The sequence below is a fragment of the Cyprinus carpio genome, chromosome A15 (assembly GCF_018340385.1).
Source record: "Cyprinus carpio isolate SPL01 chromosome A15, ASM1834038v1, whole genome shotgun sequence".
Taxonomy (NCBI): Eukaryota; Metazoa; Chordata; class Actinopteri; order Cypriniformes; family Cyprinidae; genus Cyprinus; species Cyprinus carpio.
In genome coordinates, this window is record NC_056586.1 from 28,612,912 (window position 1) to 28,624,425 (window position 11,514).

General features: G+C 38.8%; 1 protein-coding gene across 1 annotated transcript in view; it reads left to right on the forward strand.

The window, feature by feature from the left end:
• The window catches only part of LOC109070277 (Fanconi anemia group J protein homolog), a 28,259-nt gene extending 17,072 nt beyond the window's left edge, over window positions 1–11,187 (forward strand). Inside the window, 7 exon segments of the mRNA XM_042771657.1 lie at window positions 3,099–3,125; window positions 3,127–3,271; window positions 3,342–3,465; window positions 8,288–8,399; window positions 8,486–8,585; window positions 8,887–9,168; window positions 10,261–11,187. Of these exon segments, the coding sequence (XP_042627591.1) occupies window positions 3,099–3,125; window positions 3,127–3,271; window positions 3,342–3,465; window positions 8,288–8,399; window positions 8,486–8,585; window positions 8,887–9,168; window positions 10,261–11,030 (1,560 nt within the window). The 3' untranslated portion in view covers window positions 11,031–11,187.
• The last annotated feature ends 327 nt before the right edge of the window (window positions 11,188–11,514 follow it).

An 11,514-nucleotide genomic window follows, 5' to 3' on the forward strand; every position in this document is an offset into this window, starting at 1 on the left:
TCAACCCCACTGACATGCCACTTGCCCTAATTTTGTTTATTTTGTTATCGCATCTGTCACTTCTTAATAAATATAATTGACAATTTGTATGTGTCTAATGTTGATCTGTTGCTGATAATGCTAGTTTTCCGGAGAGTTCTGAAGATGTGAGATTCAACTCTGCTGTAACGGGGTCTTGAATAAGACATGAGAGTGGGTCAATGCTGTTGTGAGCTCCCAGCCCTAAGGAGCAGTGTGAGAGACAAGGTGTTAGAAATGGGGCTGCATACACTTCATACATTCATACTGAAGGTTAAATGTAGCCTTGTACTTTGTTGTCAGGCACTCTCACACTTCACTGTAATATTATCATTGGAAATCATTATATTAGTACTTTAAACCTTTTTTAATCTGAGATTAAGCAGTAATTCTCCAGATGTACACAATTTAATGACGACATGAGGTTAAATGCTTCTTATCATTTGTTGGAGCTTATTTGGTACTAGTGTGTATGTGTCGTTTTTTTGAGCATGCCATCTGATTGATGGCACTGTCACTGACCTCAGAGAGGGATGGGTGTAGGGTCACTTCTGCCATGTTTGTGCACCTGAGCCTCAGCCAAGTGTGCAGATTGACATTTTCATTCTGCTGTGTCCTGGTCTAGGCCCTGTGGAAACAGCGCTGCTCTTGTCAGATAATGCCTATGAATTAGGCATGAAGGCCATGTGCTCATCTCCACCACCCCCACAAACTCCCATTCCTTGTCCAAAACATCTTAAAACACAAGTGCACATTTCCAGTGGCTAATTTCATTTGGCAGCACTGGATCCTGTCCATTTATTCCGTCATTGTTTTATTTTTTTTGTTTTGTTTTGTTTTTTTAGACAGATCAAATGTGAAGTGCTATCATTTGTTTTGTATACATGAAAATGTTTAATCTAAGTTTAATTAATTTGTAATACAAATTCAAATACCAGACAAATATTCTATTCAGAATTGGATTGAGAAAGTAAAACTAAATATGCAAATTGTCAAGACAAAATTGAAATGTTCACTAAAACCTTGTTTGCAAGGTTTTAATAATTGTGATAAGATGGATGGATGGATAATTACTGTAGATGTGATGCGTAGGTAGGTAGGTAGGTAGGGGGATACTATAGATAAGAGATAATATGGATACATGGGTATACAAAATTGTATTTAATATATCATATTTAACATCTGCATAAACTTTCAGTTCATCTTCCTGTGGTCAATTTAATTTAAATTGCATCTCACAAATTAAAAAGGAGCCAATTCTTAATTTCAAAACTTGAAAAATGTGAAGTCTGTAATGAGTCTTAAGAATTAAACAGCTGGTGATAATCTTGATTTTCTACCTTACTGCTGACTGGCTCATCTTTTGATTTTTTTTTAAACTACAGCTCTGGTCTGTCAAGATGAGGGATTTGGAAAATGTGCCTGTAATGAAATGACTGCGTAGAAGCAGACATAGAGTGATATTTACTCACAGTGTCTGTGAGATAAAAGCATTAGGACCATTACCCTTTGAGCCAAGGGACTCCTGGAGTGGCACTGTATTGTATTTCGCCCGCTTTTATAAGGGCTTACAAATTACAGCTCTGGAAATATAAACAACAAGTTTATACAAGGAGTCTTTGTGCTTGCATGTGTCCCCGTAATTTAAGGGCCACTATTTTATTATCAGGTTACCCTCAGGTCATCATCAGGTTACACTTCAGACCTGGCACAAATTAATAACGTTGACACTTAAGGTATTCAAGAAGCCGAATAGTGCTTCCAAACCCATCAGTTGTATCAATCAAAAAAGACCATCCATGTATCCATGTTTTCCTCATTTTCCTGTTGTTATAAACTCTTCCTCAGAAATCTGAAGAAACAGAAATTTCCTCCAGGTACAGGGTGTATAATGTGGGCATTCTGCTGAGAGAGCGCATTAATAATTAATCTTTTATTCATATTGGATTTGCAGCAAATGAGGGACAATTGGTTTGCTGTTAGTCTTTGAAACAGTGACATTTATGAGTTGATGTTGTATCTTCAGCACAAGTGTCATGTTTTATTGAAGATAAGTGGCTTGTTTGTTCCTATAATCACAGACCTGATGAAACATTGTGCTTGCTTCACTTCAGTCAACATCAGTGTGTAAAATTGTTTTCATGGTGCAGAAGTCTCAGCCACCTCAGGTGATTTAATAATAATAATGATCCTAATACTGAGCCCTGAGGCACTCCTCCAGTCCTTATGTTATTGTTTATCTGAAAGAAGCCACAAATTCCTGTAGTCATGAAAAGTTTTTTGCTGATCACAAGCAGAACTTTTGTTTGACCCTTCTAACACATTTCCAAGCCAGTGAAGATTTGCTTGGATCGTAAAGTCATGCCTATTCAAGAGGAAAATGCGTACAGCAGAGACAAGAGTTGCCCCCTGAGTAGGTGAGCTTTTAGATCAGTGTTTCCCCTTTGGGAGTCACTGACATTTTTGCACTAACAATAGCACTCTAACAGTGATTTTTATTATGAACAGTTTGAACTTGCAGTTTATCTGCTCTCAGTAATGGGAACTAGAGAGAAGGCAGAAGAGAAACATCCTTGCTGTGATGTTTCATTCTCAGGCCTTTTAGAGTACAATGTAATCTAGCTAAGCAGCGTATTCCATTATTCGTAAAAATAAAAATAAAAATAGGTCCAAACCAGCAATGTTTACAGTGCAAACAGGAGGTTTGTATTTATTAAACTATGAATTACTGGGCAACACAGGGTCATTACATTCCTCTTCAACTGAGTCTTTTTTCTTATTTTAATGGGGGCCACATGAATGCTGCAGTTTTGAATCAGACATTTGCATTCCAGAATTTGGTTTTCATTATGTTTGTTATTAAAAGCATCCCTGTTTACCCTTCTAGCTCACTGCTATTGTTACTCTACACTAATATCTTGCATCAGAATAGTGCCCCAGTGAACTAACTTGCATATTATTATAGACTTAATATTATATCCTAATAATTGTTACTAAATGTATACAACATAGTAAAAATATCAGATAGTCTTGTTGTTGTTTTTTTAGTTTATTTATGGTCCATTTTTGTTTTCTATAAGATGTTAGATAAACTGAGGGACCGCTGGGATAAACACAGGTCTGTGGGACAAGCTTGAGGAGCAGAAAACTGTGATCACTGAGCCACGTGGTGGTGGCAAGGGAGATTTTGATGAGTTGCTGCAGACATACTACGAGGCCATCAGAGGAACAGCTGCCAACAGTGAAAACAGAGGTCAGTGTGATTCATTCCAAATGCCTTGTTTAAATGTGTTGTCTGTGTTTATTATGATTTATTTTCCCAGATGGAGCATTGCTGGTTGCTGTTTGCAGAGGGAAGGTTAGCGAGGGATTAGACTTTACTGATGATAATGCCAGAGCAGTGGTCACTATTGGTATCCCATTCCCCAATATCAAAGATTTGCAGGTAACGGTCTGCAAAAAAAGCATATCACAATTATAATTGCATATACTGTATGTGGCATGTCTATGAAGTTTCTCATTTGTAATCGATCTCATGGATGAGCCATGTTCAAATCAATCAAAAATAGTAGATTTAATTAATGGAATTCTGTAATAACATGGCATCTTATTTACATAATTCCAATCCCATAACTTTGGTAATGTCACTATAATGTGACTATAAAGTGTATTGCTTTAGTAGCTGTTCTAGTCAACTGGATGTGATTTTTGTGGTTCAAGATGATTCAACACCATTTAAGTGGCTTCATGAGCTGTGAACTGATGGTAGAGATTCCCATTAGAGAGTAACTTTGCTAGACTCTCCTAATCTTTTTATAAACTTATTAAAACTTTCACTTTTCTTCATCATCATTTTAATCCTGAAGTATAATTTGTCCTCTTATATGTGTTCATGTCTTACAAAAGTTACTTTGTACGCAGAACATCAGTTCCCACCTTGCTGTGATCCGTAAATGAATTCAATAGTGATTTTCTGTGTTTTGCCTGTCCTTAGCAGATAGACCTGACCTTTAAGCTTCCCCCTCTGTCTACCTTGCTGTCAGAGTATGTTGAAGCTCTCCTAACTGGGTCTGTCACCGTGGGGACATGTACAGATGATTGACACTTGCGAGCCCTTCACCTTAGTGGAAGCCTTTGGCGTGGTTGTACCCTTACCTCTGGGGAAGGCCTTTGATTTTTTTTTCACTTCTGCTTCAGTGGAGGCCGATTGAGTTTGCTATTTTGTATGAGTTTTGGAAGGTTCTGAGGTAGGTTTTAATCATGTGGCTTGTTTTGCGGACAAGCAGTCAGTTGATGTGCCAGAGAGGGTGAAGAGTAAGGAGGCAGGGATTTTCTAGTGCACCTGGCCAACCGTAATGCTCGTCCTTGTTTCAAATGCCACATGAAGTGGTTGACAGCACTCAAATGTGTCTGTTTGCTGTCATCAATTTCCCCTCAGTACCTTCCCCCATCTACACAGATGATGCTTTGTCTCGTTTGCCTAGTGTAGGTTAAAAGATGATGGATGGTGAAGGAGTTTTGGTGTATTCTTTCTTATCCCAAACAGATTAAGAGTTTCTGGAGCCATTGCTACTTTTTAAAGATTTATTTTTGGCATTTTTTGCCTTCATTAGGACAGGACAGTATTTCAGACAGGAAGCTAGGTGGGAGAGGAGGGGGGGTGAAAACAGGAAAGGTCCGCAAGCCGGGACTCGAACTCGGGATGCCTGAAAAGTGCAAACCGTTTTATATGTTGGCCCGCTGCCCACGAGGCTGTTGCCGCCGACAAATGAGAATGATTTTTCGGTTGGGTAATAAGTCTATCTGCAAACAATCTTCTTCAACACAACTTATTCAGTTTCGGTACTTTTTACAGGGTTCCCACATGGTGTTGTGATGATATTGCCAGACCTAGAAAAAGTAAAAAATAAAATGTTTTCTGTTTGAAATGGCTATTGCTTGTGAATATTTTTCATGCATTTCCATTAAGTTTAATGTAAATTATATTTGCTGGTTACTTTTGAATAGAATTTAAAAATAAAAGTATTAACTTCTTGTTTCAATTTTACAGTTGTAATTTATTGCTGTGATGTCAAAGCTGTAATCATTTTTAGCAGCCATTGGTACTACAGAATGATAAATAATCCGGTAGTCACAAATGACTGGGCAAGGTTTCTGTGTCAGTGCAATCAGTCAGCGTTTTTGTACATAGTAGAAAACAACATAGTGTTTATTACACTGAATTATTTGCTGTCACTTTTGGTTAAATTAAATGCAAATTAAAGAGTGGACACTGACACTATTTACTGTGTGCATTGTTTACTCTATAAGCCGGTCTAACAAGCACATTAATGTTTACGTTGGCACTCACATGGAGCCACCCAGATTTTTTCAGAAAATGTACAAATATAGATTTCGTTTCATTATTGTTTGTTTCAAATTTTCAGAATGGTACACATGCTTGAATTCATTGACTTGTGACTCTGACTGTCTAGTCAGAGTAGAGGTCCTGTTGTGTGGATGCCTGCACAGTCTTTCCAGATAGACAGAGAACCTATTAAAGTACCTCTAAAATGAGAGTATCGCTTTTATTACTCCGTTATTGGGAGCAAGGTCAAAGTTGAACTTTAAACAATCTAAGGCATTGCAATCTAAGCCGATGGTGCACACATAAAAATAGCCTCTGGTGAACATAAAAACTGGAAGGAACATGTTTTATTTCGCTAAGAAAAATAATCTCAGATTTAAAAGCCAGTAAAATGGCTATTCCAGCTGATGCCATGTCTCGATGCCTAATGAACAGCTTGTGTGAGATGATGGAAAGTGTGTTAAATTGTAAAGGTTTGTGTGGAATGTTGTCTCGTTTCTCTCTGATTTTCCTTTAAATTGCAGAGCTGAGGACTCTTAGTGAGATCAGCTCTGCTGTTTCCTAACACGGACAGACAGCAGGCTACAAGATCTCGGTGACAAGCACGACAGCGGCTGTGTTCCGCTCTGCTGCAATGCATGCCTCTTAGTCAAATGTCTGTTTTAAAGGATGAACAGGTAAAGAGGTTGAAGCTGATGTGAGAGTCGGCTATCTCCTGACATTTTATGTAATCCCTTCCAGCTTGCAGTTTCTTGCACATTGAGGAGATTTGGCTAGCAGCGGGAATTGGCTTTTTCACATATGCAAGCTGTCATGTCAGATTGAGTGTTGGCGTGGTACTGGGAGGTGAAGGGCCTTGATAGTGAAATAGACTCTGATTGGATTTATATGGCAGTCCGCCTCAGGGTAGCGGCCTTTAGTTGACGACAGGATCTCTATCCAGATGCTTTTAACCCTTCCACTGGGTTAGAGATTGAGATTGTGCATCAGATGGCAGATTCAGTCATGCTTAAGTGTTTGCTCTTCAGTTCAGCCCCATGTGTATGTCAATGTGTCCATGTGTTTCTAAATATTCCTGATTAAAGTGTGTGAGAACATCGCGGAAGACCGCAGAGCTGATGTGTACAAGAGACAAGCCTTACCTGCAACGGTCATGCCCTCGTACAGGTTGTGGCATCTGAAAACACAGTACCTGTCACAAATAGTTAAGGCTTTCACCGTCTTGTCCCATCCGACAGGATTTGAACTTTTCACTTGTCAATTCAGAAAGGTTAGCGTTAAAACCGTGAGGGCAGCGGGTGAAAATTGATGGATGCCTCCCTGGCATTTTTATGGCAAAGCAGATGCCTATTGTCTGGTGGCCTCTTTCTTCCGCCTCATTGCAATGGATCAGCGGGTGTGGGCAGGCAAGTATGAAAGCACTTCAGGCCTAGGGTGTCATCTTCAGTGGAGCTTTGCCCTCTGCAGATCACCGCTCACCAGACCTACCTCCTGCCAGTGTTAATCTAATTAGTTCTATATGAGCGGCACGATGGTGGTGCAGCTGCCCCCACTCCCAGGTGTGGCCTGTGGGGTCTTCTGATAAAAGTTAGTGAAGATCAATACTGTCTACGAGTTTAGAAAATAAATCTTTATTGTACAAGAAGAAAATTATCAATGCCTCAGGATTGGCTCTAAACCAGCCTAACTACCAGCAACCTTCCAGTTACAAGACCTGTAAATTTACCACTACAACACTACTTTACCGCTGATATACTGTTTGTTTATTTTGCTCAGGCTTGGAATCTGTTCATCAGAAGTTCCACAGGGTTTCCATGGTCCTGGAAAACCCTGCAAATATGAACTAAAGAGGTTTTTAAAATGTTTTTTTTTCCAGGCCAATGAATAGAATAGAAAAAGAAAAGTCAGGGAAATTTCTATGCTTAGACCATACTGGTAAAAAATGTATAGTCTGAATGCACTGTAAGTCGCTTTGGATAAAAGCGTCTTCTAAATGCATAAATTTAATTTAAATTTAGACTTCCATTAAAAAGTTTGAGTCAGATTTTATGTTTTTAAAAGGACTCTCTTATTTGAATTTAAAATAACAGTTTTTTATTTTAAAATATTTTGATATGTAATTCATTCTAGTGATGGGAAAGCTGAATTTTCAGCAGACATTTCTCCAGTCTCCTTTGTGTCACATGATTCTTCAGAAACAGTTCTAATATGCTGAATTGGTGCTCTAGAAACATTTATTATTAAGAAGAAAGAAGAAGGTTGTGCTGCTTAATATTTTTGCAGAAATCATTATACTTTAGGATTCTTTAATAAATAGAAAGTTTAAAAAACGGCAATTATTTAAAATAAAAAATCTTTTGTAACATTATAATTGTAGCTCTATTTTTCATCAATTTAATGTACCCTTGCTGAATAAAAGTATTAATTTGGTAAATAAAAAATAAAAATCTGTTACACTCTAGAATAGGGAAACACATATTTACTATTAACTAAGAGTTTTCCCTCAACAAACTCCTGATTTGCTGCTTATTAATAGTTAGTAAGGTAGTTATGTTTATGTGTGAGGTTAGGTTAAGGGATTTAGAATATGGTCATGCAGAATATGTGCCTAATAAATACTAATAAACAGAACAGCCAATATGCTAGTAATATGCAAGCTAATAAGAAACTAGTTAAGAGTGAGAATTGGTCCTTAAAATATTATGTTGCCAAAAAAATCTTACTGACCCCAGCCTTTTAAAGAGTAGTCTATATCATGCTGGTTATGCTCATCCAGTAATCACACATTAAAAAAATAAAAATAAAAAAAATTCCAAAAGGTTTGAGAACATTTTTATTATACCCCTACCTGAAATTCTATGTTTTAATGTTTTTATATGGGCTAATTTTGTCCAAGTCATTGTTTCTTTTGCATTGCAGGTCGAAACTGAAGATGAAGTACAATGACAAGCATGCCAAGTCACGAGGGGTTCTGCCTGGTGGCCGCTGGTACGAGATTCAAGCATACCGGGCATTAAACCAGGCACTCGGGAGGGTGAGAGCCTCATGAATTTCACAAGAGTTGATATTTATGCAATACAATAACTTAATATTTAAGACCAATTTGGTATAACAATACAGTATGTTTGTTTTCCTAATAGGTACTGGCATCGAAATGACTGGGGGGCACTCATACTGGTAGATGACCGGTTTAGGACAAACCCGAACAAATATATCACGGGTAAATGAGAAATGGTCTTAAAGTGCTAAAAACGATTGTCACATTGTTTCACCCAGCTGTAGTTCCATTTCTGTATCACTAGATGGAGATAATGACCTGTTTTGAAATGTTAGACTGTGGGCTGCGGGCCAGATAATGTGTACATAAGGTCTTGCTCTTTTACATGTAACAGTGATTGGTTGAAAACATTCATTACTTGAAAATCTACACTTATTGACAGTACTGTGGTAGTGTGTTATGAAAATAGCGGTCAAGTAGAGTGGTTAAATGTTTGTCAAATGCTGCTGTCCTCTTCTCTCAGGCCTGTCTAAGTGGGTGCGTCAGCTAGTGAGGCACCATGACACCTTCACTGGCGCCATGCAGTCCCTGGAGTCCTTTTCTCAATGCCAGCGGGGGGCAGTAGAGACCTTTGAAGAGAGACCATCTCAGGCTGCCCCTCAATACAGCCCCAGCCCCTCCACTTCTACCTCACCCTCTCCTGAGATAATCACCCCCCACAAGCCATCTGACTCTCAACTTGCACGGCCAAACCTACACACCGAGATGCAGTCGGCCAACTCTGAGAGCAGGTCTTCTGAATCAGGTATATGACTTGTGTGGAAAACAAAATAATAATTGTATAACATTCTCATTCGTGTCCTAAAGGAAGTCATTTGGTGATGATGAATAACTGTTGGGCCAATGGTTTCCTGCGTCAATCCATTAAAGTAACTTCTGTGCAATTCTTTTATTTCTATCTTTTATAATGAGATATTTTATAATTTTTGGATTATTTATTACTTGCTCTTCATGTCATTTAAAGGAAAAGTTCAGCCAAGAAAATACCCTCATCTCATTGTAGACAAACATTTTTTGTATGGTAAATATAATAAGCTAATAATTGCTAATAATAAGAAATGTTTATTGGGCACAAATTTAAAATGTGACAATGAAAATTTGAGTAATGGCTGATACCATTTGGCATTAAATATATGCAGCCTTGAGGAGGATAAGAGATGAGATCTTACCAACTGTAAACTTTGAATGGTAGTCTGTGTAAACTAGTGACCGATACATTCTTCAACATTTGTCCTTTAGTTTTTCCAGAATAAAAAGAAAGTCAAATTTATTTAAAAACAATTTGAGGGTGAGTAAAGGATGACTAAATGTATTTTTGGGTCAGCTATTTCTTTGACATTGTGTGTACCTTTAGGTAAAACCATCTGGTAAGTGAACGTGCGTTTATGTGGCATGTACATGTATGCGTGTGTGCTGTACACGCTCTTCACTCCTCATTGCCCCTGTCAGACTGTGTGGCCCCCGACTGACTGAACAGCATTGGGATGAGCAGATGTCTGACTGTTGCTTTTAATGAAATCCCTTTGACCTTTGTTTGTGGTAGATTGAGCGTGAGTATTTGCGCACACTTGAGAACAAATCAGGGACTCCACTCATTCAGACATATAAACCGTATTGTAGACCCAAACCTAAAGCCCATACACAGTTATCATAAAGACCCAGTGCTCCACCACTTAATCAAAGCTAAACCTCAAATGTGTTTTGTCTGATGGGAAATGCTGACTGTATTGTTTTAACCAAAGATTCTGCTTTGAGGCGTACATTTGAGCTGGTATACACACCCAAGAGTTTTGTATAATTGTCACTCAGATGTCTTTGTGTCTGTCTGTTTGAACAGGTGACCAAAAGAATATACAGCATCCATCTGAACCAAGCAGAGAACGTAATGTCCAAAGAACGCCATGGTCTACAAGCCACCTCTTCACCTCCACTCCAGTCAGTAGTCAATTCAAGACTCCCATTTTTCAATCTGAGCTGGATGTGAATTCAGTGAACAACAAGCAAATTCAGAAGGAAGTTATTCCTGTGCTTCCTGTGGCACCAAAGCACCAAATAAATGGTGCTTCTGACCTAAAAGACAGTTCAGTTGAACCTCAACTTGAGCAGCTCTTTGTGATCCCTACCTCTACTTTGAGACAGAACACCAGCGGAATGGACCATGAAGATACTGAAGAGGATGAACAAAGTATCTTCTACAGCCCTGAGCTGTTTGAAGGAGATGAGGAGGAGAAGGATGAGCCTACGGAGGTGAAGAAATCTCCTCCAGATATCAGCCATCCTCTCGCTAATAGCTCAGCCAGTGTTCTTTTGGAGGATCTGTTTGGTTCAGAGCAAGGCAAGAGAACATTGTCTGAAGACCTTGTGAGCAGCGGCATCCCAGACAACACATTGTTACAGGGTAGTACAGAGCAGACAGATTTAAACCATGGTACAGCCTTTGAAAACGTGCCTGGCTCACAAAATAGCATCAGCAGTAGTCGATTACGTAGGCTTTCCAGATGTAGACAGAAAAGGCCCAGCACATCAGCAACATCAGGTAAACTCACCAACTATTTTAAACACATACCATCAACCAGCCAACCGTGCGTCATTACAATTGACGACTGATGATGTTTAGCTTTGTCTGTGATGAAGAAAAAAAAAAAAGAATGAATGTATGTATTTGGTATAATAATGAACATTTATCCTATTCCCAAAAGCAAACAAATGGCCACTGTTCTGTCTTTAATATGCTCCTGAGTATATGTGTATCTTTTATAAGAATTATTAAAATAAGTGACAAGCACATCCTCCTCTCTGCGACGTGATGTCTTAATTTATTTTTAATGAGATGGCTGAAAACTGGAAGGAGATGCGAGCAGGGGGTTTACCATGGCTGATTTCTCTCATCTGAGAGGTTCTGCATTTTTACTCCGAAATTATAGCCCAGTAAAGTTTTATTTGTGTGAACTCTGAATGTAAACAGGGGGCAGCTGTGTAGTGCTGGGCGCCGGGGCGCCAAGGGCAGGCGGGTCTGTAAACAGGCACAGGAAGCTGCTTCTTTCTGTCTCCCGCTCACTAAAAGCTCTAAGAAATGACAACATGTGAAGGA